This window comes from Amblyraja radiata, chromosome 27 (assembly GCF_010909765.2).
Source record: "Amblyraja radiata isolate CabotCenter1 chromosome 27, sAmbRad1.1.pri, whole genome shotgun sequence".
Lineage (NCBI taxonomy): Eukaryota > Metazoa > Chordata > Chondrichthyes > Rajiformes > Rajidae > Amblyraja > Amblyraja radiata.
The window spans coordinates 7141945-7169489 of record NC_045982.1 but is presented as its reverse complement, the minus strand read 5'-3'; the positions used below and the strand labels follow the sequence as shown (position 1 = coordinate 7169489).

Below are 27545 nucleotides of genomic sequence, written 5' to 3'. Positions count from 1 at the left end.
TCGTGTTTTATAGATTGAATGATACTTTATTATCAGTGAAATTTTTTGGTTTGCACACCATACACAAAGTTTGCGAAGAGTCACCGTGTACAGGGCGCCAAAGTTACAAGGCAGTGCACAATGGGCCTGCAGCTGCCCCTCGCCAGGTCCACCTTTGTTCTCTCGGGGGCCGCCCTACGTCGGGTCACGCGACGGCGCGTCCTCAACCGACCTCCGGCACCCCCATCCTCAGACGGCGTGTCTTCTGTTGAATGACTCCGCGACGCTCGCCCTGGAGCTTCTGACGGCCCACCTTGCCCTGCGCTCACTCTCGCGGCCTGTTGACGTCCGCGGTGGGCTCGCTGGACATACTGAAGGGCGTGGCCCCAGAACAATCTCAGCCACACTGCTCACTGCAAATGTGACACCAGGAAAGATAGAACATCTGGAATCCACATACTATCTCAGCCATGGAGGCAATTCTGTCGCTCGTTAACTTCTGTTTTCACTGCCACTGCATTACAATCACTAACTTTTCATCCAGTTTCTGTTTGAACGTTATAACTAAATCTGCTTGTGCGTTTTATATGTTCTTTCATACAACCAGCCTCTTTTGGATAGGATCTAAAATGTGCCCTTCCTGGTTTGACCCCTGCTACTGGAAAATTCATCTTACTACCAACTGAGCACCTCGAGCAAAGCTGCAACAAATGAGAACACAATTGCGGCATCCTAACTAAAGGGGCCACACGCGATGCACCGCACATATTCAAGCCACCAACAGTCGGATTACAAAAGGATCAGAAATACAAAAATCTTATAGAAAACTATCACAAAAAGATTTATTAGATTTTAAAAGAATATTTTTCTTTCCTTTTCTACTTGCCTGCCCAGCCATTCCCACCCAAAAAACTTAGAGATTTAACATAAAATAATGGCTCTCACATAATGAAATCCAATTCATATCAAAGCGAACACTTCTTGTTCTTGCTTCAATAAAAATCAGGAACAATACAATAAAATGACACAGCAGAGTACACAGGTTCCAGGTCCGGATGAGACGTGTACTCCGTGGGGGTTATAGAAAACAAACAAATGAACAAGATAAAATCAATTCCTGTAATAACAAAACATTGCATTCAGGGTTGTGGGGAAAGTGCAGGGCTCAGTCTTTACAAAGGTCGAGGTTTGTTTCAGCAGTAGGTTTTAGTGTGGAGCGGCCGGCCGAATGCATCAGCTCTCTCCATTGTCTGCTGCAAGTAACGCAGTGTGCTGGCCTCCACTGGAGGCGGAGAGGACTGTTCTGTTCTCCAGCTGCTGACCCGTCATCTGGAAGGGGCTCCACACATCCTCCTCGTTGCCTGTGCTCAGCTGAAAATTTGTCCCCATGCCCCAGGCGAAGGCTCGACCTAGAACCGGGAAAAGCCAAAATGCATCAGGGCCAAAGGTGAACTCAATTCTAGCACTTGTGCAGCAAGTTTCATGGACGGAGGAAGCCCATGCATTTCACGGTTAATGAAGCAGACAGATACAAAAGTTTCCACAGCTCAGTATGAGGGAGAACCTGCAGTCATACTTAAATATTGCAGCAAAAGACAATGTGCAGGAGGAACTCATTAGGTCAGGCAGCATCTGTGCAGGGAAGTGATCCCCATTTTCCTACCCTGATTCTGCCTGACCCACTCAGTTCCTACAGCTACATGTTTTTGCTTAACATTCCTGCAGCTGCAAGTCTCTTGTGTCTCTATATATAATGTAGGTTGAATTAAAGTCAGGAAACTCTCATTGGGTCATAAATTGTCAACCAGCGTTGACACAAATTGATATTAAGGCTTTTTCCCCGCCACTCGATGCAAGTTTGAATCTATGAGGCACAGTCTGGGGAATATCAAGATCAAGTTTGGACGATTTTAAAAAATGCTTTTATGCAGCTAAACCTTTGCAGGTCCTGACCTATTGATACACTCAATATAATCAAGGCTGTGATTTGTGAATGGTCTGAGAGTGTGAAGGTCAGTGTATGGGGCAGAATTATGGATGCAGCACAAGATCAGCCATTATTTCATTGAATAATGGAAATATTATGTGGCTATATGATCTTATCTTGCTACTGTTTGTTCTTACAGTTGCTGCTGTCCATAACAATGCGGTAATGATATTCCGTTCTTTGTGTTAATAGGGTTGGTAGGATGTCAGGGAGGCTTGAGCAGAGTATAAATCCAATGGGCCTGCTACAGGGCTTAAATTCAATGCAGTTTTATTACCAGATACAATAGATGGGAAGGTTCTCCCTCATACTGAGCTGTGGAAACTTTTGTATCTGTCTGACCTGGATAAACTCCTAATTCACGCATAGCTTCCACTTCTGGAAAAGTATAGTTTAGTTTAGAGATACAGCGTAGAAACATGCCCTTCGTCCCACCGAGCCCGCACCGACCAGCAGCCCCCACACATTAACACTATTCTACACTAGGGACAATTTACTTTTTAAAAATATTTTTTTGGATCCATTTTTTTGCCGACGTACGTCTTTGGAGTGAGGGAGGAAACTGAAGTTCCCGGAGAAAACCCATGCAGGTCATGGGGTGAAAGTACAAACTCCATACAGACAAGTATCAACAAAAACAGGACCACTCTAACCGTGATGGTACTCTGGCTAAATGGTTCAGTCAGATCTCAAAATCTGTTCTTGTGCATCTTAATTCATCTGCGAGTCATCTGTTAATTCCAATTTGATTCATTACATTAAAGTGGGGAGCAAACATGACAATTAAGAGGAAAGATAAACACTTACCATCCTTGCTGATGGCATAGCTAACAGAAGCTCCACAAGCCACTTCAGCGATAGCAGGGAGTCCTTGAATGGCAGTAGGCGTACTCTTCTCTGTGGCACGTTCTCCCAGCCCTAGGCGTCCATACTCCGCTCGGCCCAAGCTGTATACTTTACCTTTAACATAAAAAAAGGCAAGTTAGAAATTAAAGATGACAAGAGGGAAACATGATAAAACACCACATGTATAACTCGGTATAATAAAAGCCAGGGTCCAAGGAGGAATTGTGAAACTTCGCCACCCTTGCCAACTATTGTAACGGTTTCGAGAAAGGACAGTACAAAGTTGCTGCCTCACAGCGCCAGAGACTTTGGTTCAATCCCGACTACAGGTGCTGAATGTAGTGGTTGCACATTCTAACTGTGACCACGTGGGTTTTCTGTGGGTGCTCCGGTTTCCTCCCATGTCCCAAAGACGTGCAGGTTCGTAGGTTAACTGGCTTCTGTAAATTCCCCCTAGTGTGCAGGATGCAAAACTGGGATAACATAGATCTAGTGTATGGGTGATCGATGGTGGACACGGACTCAGTGGGCCGAAGGCCGTTATCATCACACTATCTAAAAACTAAACTGAAATGGAAACCGATGCCCATTGCAAGCCCACTTTCCCCCTCTGCTGTGATACCTACCATCAGAGTCCAAGCACAAGGTATGATGTTGTCCGCCAGAGAATTTGGCCCAAGACTTGCCCGAGTTCTTGAATGCGCTCAGTTTATGTGCCGAGTAACAGGAGGATGTGCCTGGTGTTCCTGTGGTAGAAACAAGACAGCACAGCTTACATATACCTTCCATTCTCTCTACACCTCGCAAAATTCCCTCTGTACGTACTGGTGGCCTATCTCCCCTGAAAGCAGTCACTCCTGGATGGTTCGATCCACCAATTTCTGGAATATCATCCAATCTGCCATTCTAGAAATATAGCCTTAATAATGAGCATCAACAAAACCATTCAACAACTATGATTAGCTCTTGTGGGCCGAGTTTATGCTTGACTTGTTGACCACACACAAATACCTTCCGAAGGCAGGTCTATTTACCTTGCTGAAATACAGTAACAACACTGGTAAGGATGTTGGAATATTAAACATGATGCCCTTGCATATTCAACTTTCAATGATCATAACAGTTTAACCCAGAATATTGTATCTAATTCTGGTCATATTTTGGAAAGGACATTAAGATCTTCAGTGTACAAAGGAGGAATGATACTATGGATGACATTTCGGTCATGGGAAGAAGCTGGGATCATTTTCCTTACGGTAGACAAAACGATTTGTTACATGACAGAGTTCATATATTTATTTAAATCCCGTACCATTTACGAGAAACTGCTCCCTCGCACGGAAGGCCCATCAACCAGTTCAAGGATTTAAAGTGATCCAGACAAAGAACCATTTGTACCATGGAGGAAGCACCCTTGCATACAGCGAATTATTTGGATGCGAGATAAAATTCAGAGAGTTGCAACAGCATTTTTCTGCAGAGGACAAACAGTACAAACTGGAAATGGCACGATCTGCTGGACTAATGGGGAAGAGCAGGAGAATGGAGAGCTCTTTCAAAGTGGCTTCCTGTGGAAAGGTTTACACCAAAGATCTTATAGCGGAGCTATCTTTGGTTTACACTAAAGGAGACCATTTAGCTCAATATAAACACAGGAGCAGTAAAAGAGCTGTAGAGATTAACCCCACTTCACAGCTCTTTTCCTGAAGTTAGGGATAATTGTACATCAAACACCTTCCAGGTTACCAAGTACAAAGAGCAATTTGATCCGCTTCAGACGAGCACATGGATTTCACTGCTCTTACGGAGCCTTGCACTGTGTACATAGTAAATACAGGCACCGTTGTACCTACATAAAGATGGAGTGCAAGATCAGCAGCACGGTCAAGTAGGAAAAGAGCTGCTGAATACCACGACAACTGCTGAGACATGTCTACGGAGAAACCATTGCTGATTAGTCCAATGTACTACCACACCTTGTGTATGGCATATGTTTCCTAAACGTGTTACATCGTTCTTCTGGTAATGGAGTATTCTTCTGGTAACACGGTGACACAAAGCTGGGTGGCAGTGTGAACTGTGAGGAGGATGCTATGAGGATGCAGGGTGACTTGGACAGGTTGGGTGAGTGAACAGATGCATGGCAGATGCAGTTTAATGTGGATAAATGTGAGGTTAACCACTTTGGTGGCAAGAAAAGAAAGGCAGATTATTATCTGAATGGTGTCAAGTTGGGAAAAGGGGAAGTCCAACAAGATCTGAGGGTCCTTGTTCATCAGTCACTGAAAGTAAGCATACAGGTACAGCAGGCAGTGAAGAAAGCGAATGGCATGTTGGCCTTCATAGCAAGAGGCGTTGAGTATAGGAGCAGAGGTCATTCTGCAGTTGTACAGGATCCTAGTGAGACCACACCTGGAGTATTGTGTGCAGTTTTGGTCTCCAAATTTGAGGAAGGACATTCTTGCTATTGAGGGAGTACAGCATAGGTTCATGAGGTTAATTCCCGGAATGACGGGACTGTCATATGTCGATAGAACGGAGCATCTGGGCACGTATACTCTGGAATTTAGAAGGATGAGAGGAGATCTTATTGAAACATATAAGATTATTAAGGGTTTGGACACGCTAGAGGCAGAAAACATATTCCCGATGTTGAGGGAGTCCAGAACCAGGGGCCACAGTAAGGGGTAAGCCATTTAGAACGGAGATGAGGAAAATCTTTTTCATACAGAGGGTTGTGAATCTGTAGAATTCTCTGCCTCACAAGGCAGTGGTGGCCAATTCTCTGGATGCTTTCAAGAGAGTTAGATAGAGGTTTTAAAGATAGCGGAGTCAGGGGATATGGCGAGAAGGCAGGAACAGGGTACTGATTGTGGATGATCAGCCATGATCATATTGAATGGCGGTACTGGCTCGAAGGGCTTACTCCTGCACCCATTGTCTAATATATTTTATTTGATTTGCCATGTCTTATAAATGCTTAATTTATAAAATGCTCAGAATGCTCAGAAGGTACAGGATACTGAGTTGGATGATCAGCTATGATCATATTGAATGGCGGTGCAGGCTCGAAGGGCCGAACGGCCTACTCACAGGAGGAGGAGCCATCTTGGTGAACGGCTGCTAGCCAGCAGCCGTCCGTTTTAAATTCGTTTTTTTTATAGTTTTTAATGAGTCCTGTTTTTTTGTTTGTAGGGGATATGGTCTTTTTAATGTGGGGGGTAGGTGTAAACTTTATTTCTAGGTCCCTACCTGGTCGGTGTGGCAGCCTTTTCTCCGGGCTGCCCGTCGACCCGTCCTCGTGGCCTACCAGCTGGCTTGGAGCGCCGTTTCGTGGCGGGGACCGCCCAGCACCTCGGCCTCGGCGGCGGCACAGGTTGGAGCGCTGGAGCGGAGCGGGCGACGCCTTGCCTAGGTCGCCGCGCTGGAGCTCTGGCGAGCTGGACCGCCGAGAGCAACATCTCCGGGCTGCGGGTCTGCGGAGCGGAGAGGCGGCTTGCGGAGAGGCGGCAGTGCGGCGAGGTGCCAGTGCGGAGAGGCGGCGCCGACTTTTTCATCGGGAGCCTGGGAGCTCCAAACCGGCGCGGCCTTGTCGGCTTCGGCAGCCGCGGGCTCCAACCAGGAAGCGGCCGTTCCAGGTGGCCCAGCCGCCGAAAGGACTCTCCCGACGCCGGGGCAAGACCACCCGGTGAGAACGGCCAGGGACATCGGGCCTCCGTAGAGGCAATTGCGGTGGCCTCAATAGGCCTGACTTTGGGGCGAACATGGGGTGGGGACTGGACATTGTGCCTTCCCCCACAGTGCTATCCACTGTGGGGGGATTATTTTTTTTGTCTAATTGTAGTCCTGTAGGTCTGTGTCGAAGATGGCTGCCGTGAAGGGAGAGTGGACGCTGGCGCACTTTGGCTGCCGCTGCTCCCTCTTCACACTGTGTTTTTGATTTTCTGTTTTTGGATTTAATTCTGTTTTTAATTTGTGTCTCTGTGATGTCTTTATTACTTGTTATATTCCGATTATATGTTATTCCGATTACTATGTAAGGTGTTCTTGAGATGTCTGAAAGGCACCCATTAAATAAAATTTATTATTATTATTATTACTCCTGCACCTATTTTCTATGTTTCTAATTCATACTCAGCAGGGCAAGTGGACATGTGGTGAATGACAACTTGGGCTTTTCACGAGTGAATCATGAACTTTCATGCCACAATATAATTCCCACCATTTCACGTTCACTGACCAATGTTGTCCCCCTTTTAAAAAAAAATAAAGTCCACATCCCTGCAACCTCCAATAGACATCCAAATCACTTCAACCCTCCAATCCCACCTCTTATGCATTCTTGATTTTTAAAATCACTCTACTGCTGGCAGCCGAGTCTTCCAGGACAAGGTATTAAACTCAAACTTCCTCCTCAGTCACCTCTGCCTCTCCTTAAAACGACCTCATCCCCAAGCCTTTATCACCATTTCCACTTTACTGTGCCGCAAAGTTATTTTTGGATGATAATGCCCCTGTGAAACACCTGCCGACATTTTACTCTATTAAAGTGTTGACAAGCCTTCGATGCCAAAGGCAGAGTTCTTCCCCTGCCTGGTATGTCAAGAATAAGGACTCACATTCTCAAAATAAACAGTCTGCTACTTAGGAGAGCAACGAGAAGACATTTCTTCAGCCAGTGGGTATAGAATCGTTGACATTATTCAAGAGGTTTGTGGAGGGCAGGTTACAGATTGTATTCAAGGGAGAGATTGAAAGGATTTTAGATTTTAAAAGAAATACTGAGACCAAAAAAACAAAAACATCGTTGGTCGAATTTAGTTGTAGAGCTGACACAAGAACCAGATTCTAAGACACTACATAAATGCTAATTCCTAGTGGTATTTAGGCAGAAAGGATAACAATGTTCTGGTTTGCATTGGTGCACATCTAAATAATGAGTGGTAAATGCTTTTCAATTCTACTCACCTAGCTGATGGTAGTTGGAGAGTCCAAAACCATAGATGTGGCCTTCCTTCGAAATTGCAAATGTGCAATAGGCACCACTGAAAACATCAGTAAATTTCACCTTCCCACTCCCTTTGGATCGGAGGCGAACGTTCTTGGGAATCAGCAGTCGTTCTGAACAAAATGAAGCAAAAATAGATGTTGTAAAATACTATAGCACACGAGACAGCTATTTGGGCCATCATGACACGTCGGTCACAACAGGTTAATCCTTATTTTCCACCTGTACCTCCACTGCCCACAAGTTGCAGCTTGTTGAGCGTTCACCCAGGTATTTTGTAAATGAGTGTCTTCACCACTCTTTCACACAGTGAGCTCCAGACTCTCACCACTCATGGTAGAAAACACCGTCTCGGCTCTTCTTATTCTAGCAATTAACTTTATGCCTCCTTGTTACTGGCCTCTTGGCCTGTTTATCCTGTCTGGTGTCTTCTTACACCTTAATTTAATCTTCCCCGTCTCCTTCCCCCCCCCGAAGAAAACAACCCCAGCTTGGATAACCAATGAGCTTGACAACAGAATTTACAGCAGACAACAATTAACCTTAAAAGGGGGGCTACCAAATAATTTGGTTACAGATTTTGTACTGTTAAGAATCAAATGTGTTCCAATATCCAAGAAGATACATGACCTCTTTCTGACGTATCCCTATTGTAACTTAGAATTTGTATTTACCTAGACCTCGCCGTCCTCCTCGGTTTGTGAAACATTCTGCCAGTCTTCCTAGTTGTCCCTGCTCACCACAGCCAGAAGTGAAAATCTCACCGTCAAGAGACAGCATTGCCAAGTGATCATTCCCTAAAAGGAACAAAAATATATTTTTCATTCACCAAGATGAGCAAAGGGCTCGCTTTGAGCAAGCACTTATGTGGACATTTCTAGAATTTCACAACCCTAATACAGTTGCCTCATTCAAAGGTTCAAAGGTTATTTTAGTGGTCACATACACCTAGGTGTAGGGAAATGCTTCTTGCCAATGCAGCACATAAAGAAAGAATACAAACATAACAGTAATAAAGAAATGTAAACATAAAAACATCCCCCCACAATGGTTCCCATTATGAGGGAAGGCACAAAGTCCAGTCCCCATCCCATGTCCACCCATAGTCGGGCCTATTGAGGCCTCATTAGAGAGGTGTGCATTCATACAACACCTTAGACATCCCAAAACCTGCTGACCCAATATAGTTAATGTTGCAATTTAGATGACGACAGATGACGCAATGGGCTAAGTGTTCGGCTGGTGACTGGAAGGTAGCTGGTTCGAATCCCGCTTGGAGTGCATACTGTCGTTGTGTCCTTGGGCAAGACACTTCACCCACCTTTGCCTGTGTGTGAATGTGTGTGAGTGATTGGTGGTGGTCGGAGGGGCCGTAGGCGCAGAATGGCAGCCACGCTTCCGTCAGTCTGCCCCAGGGCAGCTGTGGCTACAGAAGTAGCTTACCACCACCGAGTGTGACTGAGGAGTGAATGAATAATGCAATGTAAAGCGCCTTGAGTATTAGAAAGGCGCTATATAAATCCCATCCATTATTATTATTATCATTAGTATATGGCAGGCTCTAGACGTAGCTAACGCCCAGAAGATGTGTCATCGTTTAATTTTGTTGGTTGATATTTATACACTGACAGTACCTAAAGAACTTGTTTGTTTTTTTAATGCATGCTATTAGATCTATTGGATTTACCCCACAGGAAATATGGCATATCAGATAGTGGGGTACATCTTCAAAAGTGAACTGGAGCGTTGGCTGTTAAGTTTTTAGACAGGGAGTACAACTCTCAGGCTTCACATTTACAATTTGGCTGGAAAGTAGTTGCTGAGACTTGATTCTTGCAGTAAGGCAACTGAGATCTGTCATGTTGGTAGGTTGCGTTATCAAGAGCACTATTTATTTGCTAGGGGAGAGATTCTAATGTTAACATGCTACTGGGTCTGTGCATTTTGCTGCTGCCAACAGGTTATTCTGGGCAATGACTTCAAATGCATCAATGCAGATGGATGATCCACAGACAGCAGCACACATAATACCACGTTCAAACTCCTTATTGGGACAAAAGAAATGCAATGCAGTGTGATGCATTTAGCAACCCTGCAGATGTAGCCCCACTAGAAATACCCGAGCTAAAACAAATTGGCCAATCCAGTTCAAAAGAGATTTATTTAATATCCAAGGAACTGTTAAATGCAGCATTTATGACTATTACCTCCTTCTAACTAGATGTAACTAGTAGCGTGGATAGGGGAGAACCAGTGGATGTCGTGTATCTAGACTTCCAGAAGGCTTTCGACAAGGTCCCACATAAGAGATTAGTATACAAACTTAAAGCACACGGCATTGGGGGTTCAGTATTGATGTGGATAGAGAACTGGCTGGCAAACAGGAAGCAAAGAGTAGGAGTAAACGGGTCCTTTTCACAATGGCGGGCAGTGACTAGTGGGGTACCGCAAGGCTCAGTGCTGGGACCCTAGCTATTTACAATATAAATGATCTGGATGAGGGAATTGAAGGCAATATCTCCAAGTTTGCGGATGACGCTAAGCTGGGGGGCAGTGTTAGCTGTGAGGAGGATGCTAGGAGACTGCAAGGTGACTTGGATAGGCTGGGTGAGTGGGCAAATGTTTGGCAGATGCAGTATAATGTGGATAAATGTGACGTTATCCATTTTGGTGGCAAAAACAGGAAAGCAGACTATTATCTAAATGGTGGCCGATTAGGAAAAGGGGAGATGCAGCAAGACCTGGGTGTCATGGTACACCAGTCATTGAAAGTAGGCATGCAGGTGCAGCAGGCAGTGAAGAAAGCGAATGGTATGTTAGCTTTCATAGCAAAAGGATTTGAGTATAGGAGCAGGGAGGTTCTACTGCAGTTGTACAGGGTCTTGGTGAGACCACACCTGGAGTATTGCGTACAGTTTTGGTCTCCAAATCTGAGGAAGGACATTATTGTCATAGAGGGAGTGCAGAGAAGGTTCACCAGACTGATTCCTGGGATGTCAGGACTGTCTTATGAAGAAAGACTGGATAGACTTGGTTTATACTCTCTAGAATTTAAGGAGATTGAGAGGGGATCTTATAGAAACTTACAAAATTCTTAAGGGGTTGGACAGGCTAGATGCAGGAAGATTGTTCCCGATGTTGGGGAAGTCCAGGACAAGGGGTCACAGCTTAAGGATAAGGGGGAAATCCTTTAAAACTGAGATGAGAAAAACTTTTTTCACAGAGTGGTGAATCTCTGGAACTCTCTGCCACAGAGGGTAGTTGAGGCCAGTTCATTGGCTATATTTAAGAGGGAGTTAGATGTGGCCCTTGTGGCTAAGGGGATCAGAGGGTATGGAGAGAAGGCAGGTACGGGATACTGAGTTGGATGATCAGCCATGATCATATTGAATGGCGGTGCAGGCTCGAAGGGCCGAATGGCCTACTCCTGCACCTAATTTCTATGTTTCTGGGTGACTAATTTCCAGAAAGACTTGAGGGTTGGCAGTGGGATAGGGAAAGTTGTGCCCATTATATCAGAAACAGAAAGGTCATGTGGACCTGAATTAACTAGGCTCTCTCTCACCTGAGACAATTTTAACAATTGGATCATCAATGGGCACCCGCTGTGGTGAAAGGCTGGTCTTCATGGGTTCTAATAGTCCAATAACTCCATTGTTATCCTGCAAAATTTCAAATTTAAACACATCAAGTACATTCAAAATCATACAAGTTGTTGTAAATGTACAGGGCCTCAAGGAGAGAATACTTTCAAGGAAGGATGAAAAATTACAATTAGGAGGAAAGGTTTAAATAAAGAATAAATAATGAAGAATAAAAGAATGTCAATTTTGGCTCAGTCTACAGCATTTTCATCCAAATATGAGAGGGTTCAACCTTATCTTAGAGGCTGGAGCACATCTAGCCTGCCTTGCACAGCACCAAAGTAGTGCAAAACATTCGAGGTGCCATCTTCCCAATGAAAAGCCTCACAGGCAGACCATAAATACTCGGTGGCAATATGCTGAGAGGAAACAGGGGAACCCTGCAAGTAACAACATTTCTGGCTAATAAATGGTCATGTTGTTTCCTCCAGTATACTGCGTGGAAATCTACTGATTAAAACCATGACTATATTTGAAAAGTACTTAATTTTCGGCAGTCTTTACCAACAGCCTGATGTTATGAAAAGGACTGTATTTAAGTATTCATTTATTTCTAGGACAGTGAATCCCAGGTAGTTTGGACAGAGTAAACATTCCAATTGGCAACACACCCCTAGGATTAACAATGAGTCTGACCAGTTTGACATACCAGGCAGCAATTGGATGGCATTTGTATTCATTGCTTCTGGTTCTCAAGCCCGATCTCATCATTCAGTTTGATTATGGTTACAACTTAACTTTTATTTGTTGAGTAAGGAAAGCAAGGTAAAAGAGAGGACTAAGTCCTGAAAGTTGTTACTGATCCACAGAGTGTCAAAAGGGAGCTGATGGATTTGAGAGAATAAATTGAAGGGCTATAGGGGATTAAGTAAACAAGATTGCTGTTTTAGGAGACAGACTGAGTGGCTTTCTGCAGCATAAAAGTTAAGCACGCTGCCACAGTACTTTTCTTGTTTGGGGAAAGAGGGAGGGTGAGGGAAGAGTAAGCAGGTGTAAAAGAAATGAACATTTCCGCGTTGTACTGTCCTTTGTGTGAACAAAACATTCAGTGACTCCCTCTGAACAAATGTGCGAAGCAGCTGGCTGTCACCCTTCCAATAACCGCTCCTTAAGATTGACAGGCACTGGTGCCTAACATAAGACTCAATGCCTGTGTACTCAATGCCTGAAAGTGAACTAGAATATCAAAGCACAGAAGTATGTAAGCCATTCAGCCCATAGAATCTAGGATTGATTTTTGAAAAACATTGTTAAAAGTAGAAAACAGGAAAAATATTCAGGTCAGGCATCAACTACGGAGAGTAAAATAATCAGCATTTCAAATCATTGCCTGAGAATATGAGGTGGATGGAAATACAAAACTTTTAAATGGCAAAGAACTTCAGAAATGTCACAGATGTGAAGAAAATGAACCAAGACGAGAACTAGAGTCCAGATAGGAAGAACTGAATTCTGGAGATCAAAACCTCAGGCAGGTGGATCTAGTGTAGATGGAGCATGCTGGTCAGCATGGGCAAGTTGGACCGAAGGACCTATTTCCATGCTGCATAACTCTAACAGACGGAGACAATATGTCTAACAAAATGATCCTACAATGTCAACAGGTGCTGGCTGACCCATTGACAATTGCACTCAGAAGAGATATACAATTATTCCCCAGGGTTTTGTAAATTATGCAAAATGTATTTATACAACTTGCATTTGAAAATTACTAAAAGATTCAATGTATAAGTTTCCCTATTTTGGAAGTTTCAATGCGAATAAAACATCCTGAGTTTAAAATATATTTGGCTTTTCCAGTGTGATCTTCAGGCCAACATAACTTTAAAAAGATCAATTCAAATTTTCAAACCTATCTGCTGCCATTGATAATGTGTTGCTATGCGTTACAATTTCACTATGTTCATTATAAACATCAATAAGCAATATCTTGTGAAATAAACAGCATTCTATCAAGCCCAATTTTATTGGACAAATAGTTCTTTGGAAACTGTTCACATTGTTCTGATCCTAATGACTGGTTATACATTTTCTAAAGTACCCAACACTGGCTATTCATCGTGCCTAAACTTATATATTTTGGTTACGAACCCACCTTTTCGGCGGTCTCAAAATTGAACAAAATTTTAGATTACTTCAACAAATGTTTGGGCGGCACAGTGGCGCAGCGTTAGAGTTGCTGCCTTACAGTGCCAGAGACCCGGGTTCGATCCCGACTATAGGCGCAGTCTGTACGGAGTTTGTGTGTTTTCTCCGAGATCTTCGGTTTTCTCCCACACTCCAAAGGCGTACGGGTTTGTTGGCCAATTGGCTTGGTATTAGTGTAAATTGTCCCCAGTGTGTGTAGGATAGTGTTAATGTGCGAGGATCGCTGGTCAGTGCGGACTCGGTAAGCTGGTTTCCACGCTGTATCTCTAAACTAAACTAAACTATATCTCCCATTTACTCTTCCCACAACTCACCCTGAAGGAGCCCCATATGAAGACTTGGCCTCTTTCAGTCAGAGCCGCAGTGTGGCTGTCACCAGCAGAAATCTGGACCACGTGTTCATCAAGCTGAACCTGGACAGGAACCATGTCGGACCCATCCTGCGCCGTGTCGCGCCCTAGCGCACCCTCATCATTGCAGCCAAACGTGTAAACCTGGAGATTAAAAAAAGGTCAGTCGAGTCATTCCAGTCTGCTAAAGCTGTAGTTATGGATAATATTTAGCACTTATTTGGTCAACTATTTCTCCACTGTTTGTGGAAGTTGAACAGTGAATACCCAATGTTACATCAGGAACAGTTTGGATAAAGATTATTGAGCTGCATTATTAACTGCTTCACTCTCCACAAATGCTGCCCAGGTACTTCCAGAATTTTAAGCCTTTAATTAAGATTTTCAGTAATTGAGGTGTGTTGCATTTGTTTCTCAAAAGAACTTCATTGATTATTAAGGTACTTCAACACATCCTGTGATGGTAAAAAAAAAAGGCACAAAGTCATCTGACACAGAACAAAACACTTTGTTCAATCCTGACAAATCACACAGCTTTTCAAACAGGCCCTTCGACCCTACTTGTCCATGCCAACCAACATGCCCCATCTAAACTAATCCCTTCCTTTGAAGTTCATGCTTGTTCAACTCTTCTCTAATCCTTTTACCAGTCAATAATATTAAGCTAAATATAATTATCTCTGTTCAGGGCAAAAAGTTCTCCCCATTCACCATGTCTAAGCCAATCAAAATTTTAATGCAACTCAATTAAATCTCGACTTAGCCTCACCTACGCCAAATGAAATTTAACAGCTTTCCCATCTCAACTCAAACAAAATTCTCTGGCTCAACAACATCCTATAGTTTTCCTCTGCTCCCTATACTAGTGCTCTCTCACTCTTCCAAGTTGTGTATTGACAAGAACTATGCACATTTCTACAACCGTACAAGACCCCCACCTCTGGTATACTGATATGGGTGCAGGAGTATCAGTTAGCAAATCTGCTGCAGTATAACAATGGGTAACACAGGTGATGAGATAGAATAGAATAGAATGCCATTTTATTGTCACTATACACATGTACAATGAGATTAAAAGCAGCTCGTACTCAGTGCAGACATGTAATTAGTACAAAAAACAAAAAACAAAACAAAGGGGGGGGAAGATAAGGTGCACAGTTCTGCGGCGCTATATACATATCTATAAAAAGACAATGGATGAATAGAGTGAATAAATAGGATTCCTATATACAGTATGGGTTATTGCACATATTTAAAACAATTAGTTACAGTACAAATTACAGTAGGTGGATAGATGGAAGTCCGGGGGTTAGGCTGTGAAGTCAGTACATGTGAGTTCAGGGAGGTTATGGCTTTTGGAAAGCAACTGTTCTTGAGTCTGTTTGTCCTTGTTCTGATGCACCTATAGCGCCTCCCTGAGGGCAGCAGGTCGAACAGGCCAAATGCAGGATGGGAGCTGTCCTTGATGATGTTCTTCGCCCTGCTGAGGCAGCGGGAGGTGTAAATGTCCATCAGGGAGGGGAGAGGGCAGCCAATGATCTTCTGTGCTGCCCCAACTACCCTCTGAAGCCTCTCCCTGTCTGCCATGGTGCAGCTGCCGTACCATGCTGTAATGCAGTATGTCAGCAGGCTCTCAATGGACGAGCGGTAGAAGGTCAGCAGCAGGTTGGAGTCCAGGTTGTGCTTCCTGAGGACACTCAGGAAGTGCAGCCGCTGCTGAGCCTTCTTGATGACCGCTGTGATGTTGTCTGTCCAGGAGATGTCAGCGGAGATGAGGACGCCGAGAAACCGGAAGGTGTAGACCCTCTCCACACACTCGCCGTTGATGTATAGGGGGGCTAAGTCGGTGCTGTGCCTCCTGAAGTCGACAATGAGCTCTTTTGTTTTCTTGGTGTTCAGAGCCAGGTTGTTTTCTGAGCACCAGGCTGTCAACTTCAGGACTTCCTCTCTGTAGGCTGCCTCGTCTCCCCTTGAGATGAGTCCAACTACTGTAGTGTCGTCAGCAAACTTGACGATGCAGTTGTTGTTGTGGGCCGGACTACAGTCGTGGGTGTAGAGACAGTATAGGAGGGGGCTTAGCACACAGCCCTGTGGGGAGCGGGTACTCAACATGCGAGTGGAGGAGAGGTGGGGGCCGAGTCTCACAGTCTGGGGCCGGTTGGTGAGGAAGTCCTTTATCCAGGCACATGTGAGAGTGGGGAGGCCGAGAGTGACCAGTTTGTCGATGAGAATGTCCGGAATGATAGTATTGAAAGCTGAGCTGTAATCCACAAAGAGCATCCGGACGTAGCTCTGCCCCAGCTCCAGGTGGCTCAGCACAGAGTGGAGAGCTACGGTGATGGCGTCTTCTGTGGATCTGTTTGGGCGATAGGCGAATTGGTGGGGGTCGAAGTCTGGAGGGAGATAGTCCTTGATGTGCTGGAGGACCAATCTCTCGAAGCACTTCGTGATTACCGGAGTGAGGGCCACGGGACGGTAATCATTTAGGCTGGTGATGGGAGACTTCTTCGGCACTGGGACGATTGTGGCTGATTTTAGGCAGGATGGGATAACTGCCTGGTCCAGGGAGAGGTTGAAGATTCTGGTGAAGATGACGGTGAGCTGGTGGGCACACGCTTTGAGCACCTTACCAGGTACTCCATCTGGGCCGGCAGCCTTCTTGGGGTTCACTGCCAGGAGCACCCGTCTGACATCGTGCTCCCTTACAGTGAGTGGAGTAGTACAGGAGGCAGGTGAGGGTGGGAGCAGGGCTGTAGCAGATGAGTGCTGCTGTTGTGGTGTTTCAAAGCGGGAAAGGAAGCAATTTAGCTTCTCTGCCAGCGGCGCACTCAGGTCTTCTGTCGTTGTGGCACAGCCTCTGTAGTTTGTGATGTCTTGTATGCCCCGCCATACCTCCCGTGTATTATTGCTGGACAGGTGGGACTCTACGCTCCTCTTATGGTCCACCTTGGATGTATGCCATTGTATAATGCTCAAGCAAAATAACAGTAGCACAGTACCATTCCACTATATGGCAACAGAGTATTTTACTGGTGTATGTTGGTCTCTCACTAGCATCAACTGCAATTTCAAAGAGCACAGTTAAAGAGCTGATATTGGCACAAGGGGCTGCAAGTTCCCTGTCCTGTCTGACCATTCTCTCCTGTAGATTTTAATTTTATTAAAGAGATGTACATGTACACGAGTCCCAGAGAAATTAGATACTGCAAATCACAGAGATTAATTAATGAGTGTAGGCAGAAAGGAAATGTGCCTTGGGGTAGTGGGTAAGGAGAGAAAGGAGTACTCAGCTAGCTTTTATATATAGCTTGTGTTGCCTTTAGAGCTTAGCTCTGAATAGAGAATTTCTCACCTCAAGGACTCCACGAGGACCCAGTGTGTGTTGGGCGACTTTCTATTAGTTCATTCAAATAAAACAAATATTCCTCCTCACAAGTCAGAAGGGGCTTAAAGAAAGAGCCTGAGAAATGTTGAAAATAAAATACTGATGTTCCATGGATGAGACAACAAATATGGAGAGAGAAATATTTTTGCTAAGATCCGTAGCCAAAATGTTTAATTTGTTTCTCACTCCACGAATGCAGCCTTTTGTTGTTGGTATTTCAAGAATTGTTCCTTGTATCAGAGATAGATAACACTTGAAGATGTAAACTTAGGGTAAGGAGCAAGATATTTAGAAGGGATATCAGGACGACCATCGTTCATGCAGAGAATTGCTAGATGTTGAAAATGGCCCATTATCCCAATTTTCTCATTTATGTTACGGACCTGCACTCTATCCACTCCAATATATTACCACTGACGCACCAGTCCTTCAATGTAACCTTTTACTGTGTGGGCTATTCCTCGAGTGCCTGTTGTTCACTTATACTATAGACTACAAATGCATAACATTAATCAAGAAAGCCAGAATTACAATTCAAACTGTTTCCAGGGAGCACTTTTGAGAAACATGTTTTATTTTAACTGGCTAAATCTAGGTATCAATCACCGTTCAGTCCGCCAAGCTGTGCAGACCAGTGGGCACCCACCTGTATAAATCCCACAATGCAGTACCTGCCCCATAGCCCCAAGAACGAGTCGCACTCCGGCCACTGCCTCTTCTCCCCTCTCCCATCGGGGAAAACGCACACCGCCAGATTCAGGGACAGTTTCTTCCCAGCTGCTATCAGGCAACTGAACCATCCTACCAACAACTAGAGAGCAGTTCTGAGCTGTTATCTACCTCATTGGAAACCCTCAGACTATGTTTGATTGGACTTTATCTTGCACTAAATGTTATTCGTGTTATTCCTTTTATCATGCATCTGTACACTGTGGATGGCTCGATATGATGGGGGAAAGAATAGGGTCTATTCAGGGTGTTAATTTCAAATATCATCGAATGATTACTAATTCAGTCTGAAGAAGGGTCTCAACCCGAAACGTCACCTATTCCTTCTCTCCATAGATGCTGCCATACACGCTGAGTTTCTCCAGCACTTTTGTCTACCTACAGTAAATGATTCACTCAGATTCCCAATGGTGTTCCTTTCAAATAATGCATTTAAAAAAAACTAAACTGATACAATTTCACACATATCGCTGCTCTGAAATTTCTCACCCTCAAGTCAATAGTAAATTTAAATCAGTATTGTCCAACTGAACTGGATTTAAATACTTCTATTGCATTTGAAAGAAAGTAATTAACAGCTGTTATGAAGTAGAACAGTTACTTATTAACAAGCCCAACTCATTATGTGGAAGTTTTAACAACAAAAGCCACTTTTCAGAGGACACCAATGAGTTGCTTCTAGAGTCACTGATTTGTATTCCCTCAAACTTCACATTGAGAAAATTGCGACACTTGCATCCACCTCACCAGGTACTGAGGTTACATGAACATGGTTTCAAAAAGTTTGGGCTTCAGGTATCCCAAATTGATTGTGTAGAGAAGCTATTTATCTGGCACTAGACACCACAGCAAAGGGCACACAATAGTTAACACTGAATCTTTAGGAGTGTAATTAGAAAAAAAACCATTTCCACAGCCGAAACTGAGATGTTCCCTCTTGAACCTGTCAGCACTGGTCCAAGAAACAGTGTTACAGATATATGTGGGAAGGGAATGGACCAAAGAAAGAATGGAGTCATGCCAGAATGGAGATATCCAGTTGGGTAATAACAGGGTGAAATAATGAGTGTGCATAGACAGTCCTGATTATGGACCTTGTGCAAAAGGTGTCAGTGAGCTGTATGAGGCTGGGCATGACTAGGCTGGTAATTGTGACAGGGAGATCGCTTGAGGAAACAAGGCCTGTAACTGTGTGGAGACATCAACCTGATGTTCGATAACGGAGTCATGGTCTAGAAGGAGGTTCAATGATGTGACGAAACAGAGCAGTGCAGCATGGGAACAGCCTACTCGGCCCACAATACCCATGTCAAACAAGAAGCATCACCCATGGTGATAAGAGTTGACTTATATAAATGCAAGCCCTTGCTTCCTGTACTTACATTTCCTGACAGTGCAAGGCACACAGTGTGCATTCCACCAGCCTCCACCTGCACAATCTTCTCTGGTAGTCCCTTGACCAAAGCAGGTTTCTTCCTCTCCATGATGTTTTCACCAAGACCGAGTTGGCCAACATCACCCTGACCCAGCGTCAGGACGATTCCAGGGGTTGCCCCGTGGGAAGAATGAGAGACTATGGAGAAAGAAAGGCAGATTAGGCTTCCAGCAGAATCCTTAGGCTAAGCTTGTTTTGGTCGAGCATAGAAGGGAGGTTTATTCAAGAGATTTGCAGACTAAAATGTAAATTTTCAAGACCAAAGCTACCTATTTAATAAAGTATATTAAGCTGCAGTCTTTCATATAAAATACAAAGCTATAGCTTCAACACTCTTCTGAACTGAATATTAAAGATCCCACAGCTGTAGTTTCATCAGGAACAGGAGTTCTCTCTGAAGTCCTCAGTGACATTTGCCCTTAGCTAAAAGGTAGACAAAAATGTTGGAGAAACTCAGTGGGTGAGGCAGCATCTATGGAGCGAAGGAATAGGTAACGTTTCGGGTAGAGGCCCTTCTTCAGACTCATGTGGGGGGTGGGGGGCAGGAAGAAGAAAGGAAGAGGCAGAGACAGTGGGCTGTGGGAGAGCTGGAAAGGGAGAAAGCAAGGACTACCTGAAATTGGAGAAGTCAATGTTCATACTGCTGGGGTGTAAACTACTCAAGCAAAATATGAGGTGCTGCTCCTCCAAATTGCGGTGGGACTCACTCTGACCATGGAGGAGGCCCAGGACAGAACGGTCGGATTCGGAATGGGAGAAGGAGTTGAAGTGCTGAGCCACCAGGAGATCAGGTTGGTTATTGCGAACTAAGTGGAGTGTTGGGCGAAGCGATCGCCAAGCCTGCACTTGGTCTCACCGATGTAGAGCAGTTGACACCTAAATCAGCGGATGCAATAGATAAGGTTGGAGGAGGTGCAGGTGAACCTCTGCCTCACCTGGAAAGACTGCTTAGGTCCTTGGATGGAGTCAAGGGGGGAGGTAAAGCAACAAGTGTAGCATTTCCTGTGGTTGCAAGGGAAAGTACCAGGGGAGGGGGTGGTTTGGGTGGGAACGGACAAATTGACCAGAGAGTTACGGAGGGAGCGGTCTCTGCGGAAAGCCGAAAGGGGAAGAGACTTGAAGATGTGGCCAGTGGTGGGATCCCGTTGGAGGTGGCGAAAATGTCGGAGGATTATCTGTTGTATGTGACGGCTGGTAGGATGGAAGGTGAGGACTAGGGGGACTCTGTTACGAGTGGGGGGAGATGGGAAGTGAGAGCAGAGCTATGGGATATAGCAGAGACCCTGGTGAGAACCTCATCTATAGTCGCGAGGAGAACCTTCATTCCCTAAAGAATGAGGACAGGACATCTCTGATACCCTGGTTTGGAACACCTCATCCTGGGTGCAGATGCGGCGTAGACGGAGGAATTGGGAGTAGGGGGTAGATTCCTTACAGGAAGCAGGGTGGGAAGAAGTGTAGTCCAGATAGCCATGGGAGTCAGTGGGTTTGTAGTACTTTCGATTTTTCCAGCATCTGCAGTTCTTTCTTAAACTTTACCCTTAACTAATGTCACACAACTTACAAAAACACTAATTACAATGATGTGGCGGCTCCAAACTTTAACCATATAACAATTACAGCACGGAAACAGGCCATCTCGGCCCTACAAGTCCGTGCCGAACAATTTTACATCCAAACTTTTTCTAATTTGTGAAACTTGAGGAAATATTACATTTCCAACTATCGAACTTGCAAGTGACAGCAAGATAAACATACACAGCAGCACGTCATGGAGCCATTTACAGTGCCCTCCATAATGCTGCCACAGGTTTCTTTAGAGATAGGTGTGTGATATTTTGGCCAGGCACAATTAAAATCCATTAAAAACCATTATCAGCCATGATCATATTAAATCGCGATGCTGGCTCGAAGGGCCGAATAGCCTACTCCTGCACCTATTTTCTACATTTCTTTGTTATCCAGCTCTTTCTGCACGAAATGTCTGGAGAAAGGACTTATGCCTTAGATTGAAATGTATTTCCTCCAAATGTAATGTAAAGTGAAATGCAAGACCTCCAAAGCACTCAAAGAGCCCTGAAGCTTAAATAACTTAATTCAAAACTTATGATTTATATGTTGTGGAACTGGGGGCCTTTACTCACTTTGATGCTAAATTTGTTTTATTACTTACTCTTCTGAGATTTGTATTCTTTGACAAAGATGCAGTTACTTCCCAGTTCATGGCGCCAACAGATACAACAAGGTGCAAGTACAACATGAAACAATCTTTCAAGCCCTCGGGGCCACCACTTAAAACTGAGATTTTTACTCAAGTGCGTGTAACCCAAGGACATAGGGAGGCCTCCACAACAGGATAAGACACAGAAATGATTCCCATTGGCAGTCAGCACGCAACAGACAATATCATCTGCCAGCAAGACTGACACCAAGGGAAAATAGCTGTGATGTCACAACTACCGTTAAAAGAAAAAAAAAGGATCAAAGTACCCCACCACCTCTCGAGCCCCGCATATGTTCACAACACAATAATGCAGGAGCACAATCACTTAGTGTGATGCATAGAGACAGGAAACATCTACTGTTTTTGTTTTGTAAACCTCATCAATGGAGTCTGCAGACATCATAAAGCTAGATAGTGATGTGGAGTCAGTTTAAACAGCCTTCAACAAATGCCTTTATTTTTACTTGCAGTTAGCAGAGGCGTCATGGAGGTTTCTCAGTATCAACTTCTTTGGCACCCTTTTCTCGGTGGAATGATCCCTGCCATCTAAGGAACTGATGCACAATTGATTGTCTAGTGCAATGTAAAAGTGTCCAAGGAGCTATTAAATTATATTAATTGTCAATTAACCATGAGAAATTGCAAGCAGTTTACTATCCTCGCGTTCTGTTATCCAGCAAACAAATGCAATTGTACCAGCAGCTGTCAGTGAAATTTTTGCCAATTTTTATAGTTAAGTACAGCCCAGCCAACTTTGTAAAGCAGTGGATTGAACCTAGAAAAGAGAAGCGAAATACACAACCAACAGACCACTGACATAGAACAGTCAGGGCCAGTTAATTCACCACTACTCCTACTCTGGGCCAGAAGTACCAGTATCAGAAAGATTTGAGGGCAAGGATGTCTGTTTCTTTCAAAACAAAATGACCCATTCTCCAAGTTTGACAAATTTGCAAGAAACCAACTCCCTCCTCAAATTGCACCTTAAAACCTGTATTTTGTTGATAGCGGAGGGTTGCCTACAATACAATAAGTTGACGATACAAGCACTGAATATAACTGGAGTTTAAGTAAGAATGTAAGAACAAATACAGCTTATAACTTCTCCAGCCTGTCCTAATGCTTCATTAGGATCAAGGTTGACCCTTTGGCTCAGGATCACCTTCAAAAAGAGATTTCAGTTTGCTTTGGTATCTGGTATCTTACGCAAAGGTACAGTCCAAGAGGCTCAGTATAACATTGTACTCTGAGCAATAAGATTCAGAGCTAGATTCTACCTTACTTTGAACGTCCTAGTCTGTCATGTTTACAAACTTTCACACATTTACAACTAAAAAAAACTGTTTAGATTCCTGACCTATTCTTTAGTTGATTGCCATATAGTCGCTAAATGGATAAATCCATTTAACCAAACCTTGGAAGCCAAGGTGCATGCCATCAAGAATCAAGATCCAATAAACATCAGAGACATACAGGGAACTACTGAAGGGCTACTAACCAAACGTCAGCTAACCCAGTAACTTCCCTGACCCTTGATTACTCAGAGGCGCACGTCTATTGAAACATTGCCGTTTATATATCAGATAAGGATATCGCTGGCATAACTATCACTAAACGGAGAAGGCAGTTAAAAATTAGCCATACCAGGCGAGGATTGTAGAGTGACAAGAAACGTTGGAGTAACAAAGCGAGGCAGGCAGCATCTCCGGAGAGTAGAAATGGGTGACGTTTCAGGTCGAGAAGGGTCTCGGCCCAAAACGTCACCCATACCTTCTCTCGAGATGCTGCCTGTCCCGTTGAGTTACTCCAGTATTTTGTGTCTATCCTCATTTTAAACCCGTATTCACAGTTCCTTCCTGCACAAGGATTGTAGACTTCCTCCCCTTAACTTTAATAAACCAAATTGATTTTTAGAACAATCTAATTGCTTGTTGATCATCATAATAGATTTTTACTAAATATATTCAGATCTAGTTATAGTAAGATTATTTTTTCCAAATTTAATTACTTGAACTTACAAGTCGGGGTTCAAAACCATGTCTTTCAGCAATAGTCCTGTTCTTTATTAACTATCCTGGTAACGGTGCCTCTCCACACCAGTGTTCTCAAACCATGAATGGAAAATAAATCCCATTTCCCAGAGCCTGGTTCCAACATCCCATTAATCCATGAGCTGCCAAACATGCCATTCAAACTTCATGCTGGCTGTCTATTTACATTGATCTATGTGGTTCTGGTATAAAGCAGAACTGCTCCTGCAGATAGGATAGTTTGGCACCTTTGGCACAATGTGTAATATCAGGCCTCTAACAACAAGCCACAAAAAGTCATACTTAACACAACTTAATTCAAGAATCCAAGCTCTTACCAAGCAAGATGGAGACACGAGGAACTGCAGTTGCGGGTTTCCAAAAAAAGACAAGTTCAGGAGTAACTGAGCAAGTCACGCAGCATCTCTGAAGACCATGGATAAGTGACTTTTTGCCTCTGAAGACCCCTGACCTCAAACTTCACCAATCCATGTTCTCTAGAGATGCTGTCTGACCCGCTCAGTTACTCCAGCACTTTGTGTCCTTGTTTCTCCAGCAAGCACTGACAACACTGGTAGATTATCAATTGACATACATTTGATAATCAAGCACAACAAAGAAAGGAAAATAAATGATGAATATTTTACAGGTTACAGTGCGACTACAATAATTAAAATATATTAACAAAATATAATTGTGGCATTTTACAATTAGTAATTGACAGGCTGAATAAATATACTCACTCTTTATCTTTTTACTTTCTTCACCTCGCTTTTTCTCAACATCATCTTTTGATAATGAAGACCTCTTCACTGGTTTTTTTCCTGCCATTGTATTCTGAAATTCCTGATAAGCAATATTAAGCAGTTTAAGTGACTAAATAGAGACAATAATACATATGCATGACTTGATAACATAGACTTATCTGCATCAGTATCAGAGATTCTTCAGTTTAAAATATCCCATCTTGTCTGAAGGGTTCCAACCCCAAACATCACCTATCCATTCCCTCCACAAATGCTGCCTAACCCGCTGAATTTCTCCAGCATTTTGTATTTGCTCCCATCTTTAGAAACACCTTTGTGAAATAAACCATTTATTTATGAGTAGAAACAATGAACTGCAGAGTCTGGTTTATAAAAAATAGAATTTTCTGAAGAAGGTTCCTGACCCGAAACATCACCTATCTGTGCTCTCCAGGGATGCTGTCTGACCCACTGAGTTACTCCAACACTTTGTGTCATCTATTTATGATAACTGTTGCTTTTATTGCGAACGCTGAATAGGTCCAGATTCGAACGCTGAATAGGTCCATATTAATGACAGATTCATTCTAAGCTGACTTCTTGATTCAAATATGCTATTGCACTAAATCATTAGAACAATTTCTCATTAAGACACTGACTGCAAATACAGCAGGCTGTAGGGGGGTTGCACGAAAGGTCACTGGGTCAGAGGGCTCGACGCACGGAGCCGCTAAATCCATCTGGAGGACATCCGTCACTTCCGGTATATGTTATTAATGCTAAAAACATGTACTTTCCTACCTGTTAAAAACCGCCAAAATGTTGAATTTTTGCGCTGAAAAAATTGTGGTAGTCGGGGTAAGTGTGAGAGACATGTACCCAACTTTAGAATTCCAAAAGTGAAGTGAAATGAAGGTATAGAGAAGCGAGAACTGAAGGGACAACAGCAGCTAAAGTGCTTGATAAACATTGGCTGTGCAGATATCGGAATTGAAAATACTGGGGATTATCGCGTTAGCTCACTGCATTTCATCAAGTAAGGCATTATTTGTGTTTTTTCTTGATTCCTTTGGTATCTAAAAATTCTCAGAAATGATAAATCTGGCTAAATTTTTCTTCAGATGCGTTTTCATTTTGTATGTAAAAGCCCATGGGAACTATGGGCGATTTAAAAAAATTACAGCCAGATTTATCACTTCTGAAACTTTTTAGATGTCAAAGGAATCAAGAAAAAACACCTTAGTTGATGAAATGCAGTGAGCAAACGGCCAATGTTCGCTAAGCACTCTGTCTGTTGTTGTCCCTTCAGCTTTCGCTTCTATCTGCCGTCATTTCTCCTCACTTTTAGAATTCTGAAGTAGGCTAAATGTCTCACACACTTATCCCGATTTCCATAATTATTTACAGCGCAAAAATTGACAATTTCAGCGGGTTTTAACGGGCCCGCTACGCTGGAAACAATGGTAAGTGCCTACCTGCAGTACATCGCGTGTAATCCATTTGGAGTAGCGTAGCAACAGTACGGGTCATGGGTCGTGACCCGACTGCCGTGAAACCTCCCTATATTTTAAAACACGTCTAGACTTTAGTAACATTAGGCTGACTTTTGGCTATCGTGCCAATGCAGCTCTTTCATAACAATTCATTCCCTCAATTCTCTTTTCCCCATAATCTCGATTTATTTACTTCCCCTCAAGATTACTTTCAAATCCATTTTCAAAGCGAAAGAACACAATTCCAATGAATTGAAAAACACATCGTTTCCTCGGCAAAGATTTAAAAAAATAAACCAACTGGCCACAATTTTCAATTACGTCCCTTATCAATTTTGCCACAAACACTCGATATCCAAATGACACTCCACCGGAGGGAAACTAAAGTTCTAAGAAAGCTCAAATGTTTGCTGTCATCTCCACGCACTCGCCCACACTGCGTAACTCTGATTCTTATATGAAAACTACTAAAATGTGGAGATCGCTGACAATTAGACTAGAACGTCACAAATACTGCGCTCCAAGGCACAGACATAGGAAGGAGAGGGGACCGAGCCCGGCCAGTGAGGAGGGAGGAAGGGACAGAGACCGGGGCTTGGAGCTCAGGCCCACCTCTTTTAAACTTCCCGCCTGCCACAAATGCGGCCGCCTGTTCGAGCAAAGAAAAACTTCCATAACAGGCGAGCGATGAGCTGCCCGGGGCGAGGGAGGAGGGAGACATGCGGAAGGGAGATGCATATGGGGAAGGGGAAGGCACGGGAGTGAGTGAAGGGCACATGAAGTTGGGTGGGTGGGGAGTAGGGACCAGGGGGGGGGGGGGGGGAGAGGGACACATGGGGGGGGGGAAGGACAATGGGGGGGGGGGAGGGAAGGGGGGGGGGGGGGGACACATGGGGGGGGGGGAGAGGGACACATGAGGGGGGGGGGGATAGGGGTGGGGGGAGATGAGGGACACATGGGGGGGGGGGGGGAGGGGGAGACACATGGGGTGGGGGGGGGGGGGGGGAGAGAGACACATTGGGGGGGGGGGGGGGAGGGTATCAGGCGCGACGAGAGAGGGAGGGAGGGAGACACCGGGAGAGGGGGACACGCGGGAGGGAAGGAGAGGGGGAGACATGGGGGAAGGAAGGGAGATGAGAGAAGGGGGACACAGATTATGGAAGGGGAGAAGGAGACGGGTGAAGGAAGGGAATGGGGAGGTGGGACAGCGGGAGCGTGCAGGCCCTGAGCCGGTAGAGGGAGGGGGGGGGGGAGGACGAGGCCGCAGCGAGCGGGAGGTCAACAGCTGCTTCTGCCGCCCGGGCTCTGATCCAGGCCGGGCCCTGACGGGGAGAGACGGGGGGGGGGGGGGGGGGGGCCACCCCCGGCAGCAGCGACGGGAGGTTACATTTACCCGCTCTCTTGTCTTGTCTCGACTCCACTTCACTTCTCTCAGCGATCCGCCCGCCCGCCGCAGACCGGTCTCTTTCTGCCTGCCAATCGCGCACGCGCACGCGCACACCACCGGGACCCTGACCGACCCGCCGCGCGTGCGCACAGTG

General features: G+C 44.5%; 1 protein-coding gene across 2 annotated transcripts; it reads right to left on the bottom strand.

The window, feature by feature from the left end:
• Positions 1 to 796: 796 nt before the first annotated feature.
• On the bottom strand, positions 797 to 27545 carry rcc1 (regulator of chromosome condensation 1). Of its 2 annotated transcripts, none has more exons than XM_033045016.1 (10): positions 27398 to 27545; positions 24509 to 24611; positions 19459 to 19649; positions 13927 to 14106; positions 11386 to 11482; positions 8495 to 8617; positions 7781 to 7933; positions 3439 to 3558; positions 2774 to 2926; positions 797 to 1388 (listed from the first exon to the last, which is right to left on the bottom strand). In XM_033045016.1, exons 2-10 carry the CDS (start codon positions 24594 to 24596, stop codon positions 1213 to 1215), a joined length of 1281 nt encoding a protein of 426 aa, XP_032900907.1. In that variant the 5' UTR covers positions 24597 to 24611; positions 27398 to 27545; the 3' UTR covers positions 797 to 1212. The 2 variants fall into 2 exon arrangements, with proteins under 2 accessions (XP_032900907.1, XP_032900906.1); XM_033045015.1 differs by lacking the exon at positions 27398 to 27545 and adding an exon at positions 26617 to 26745.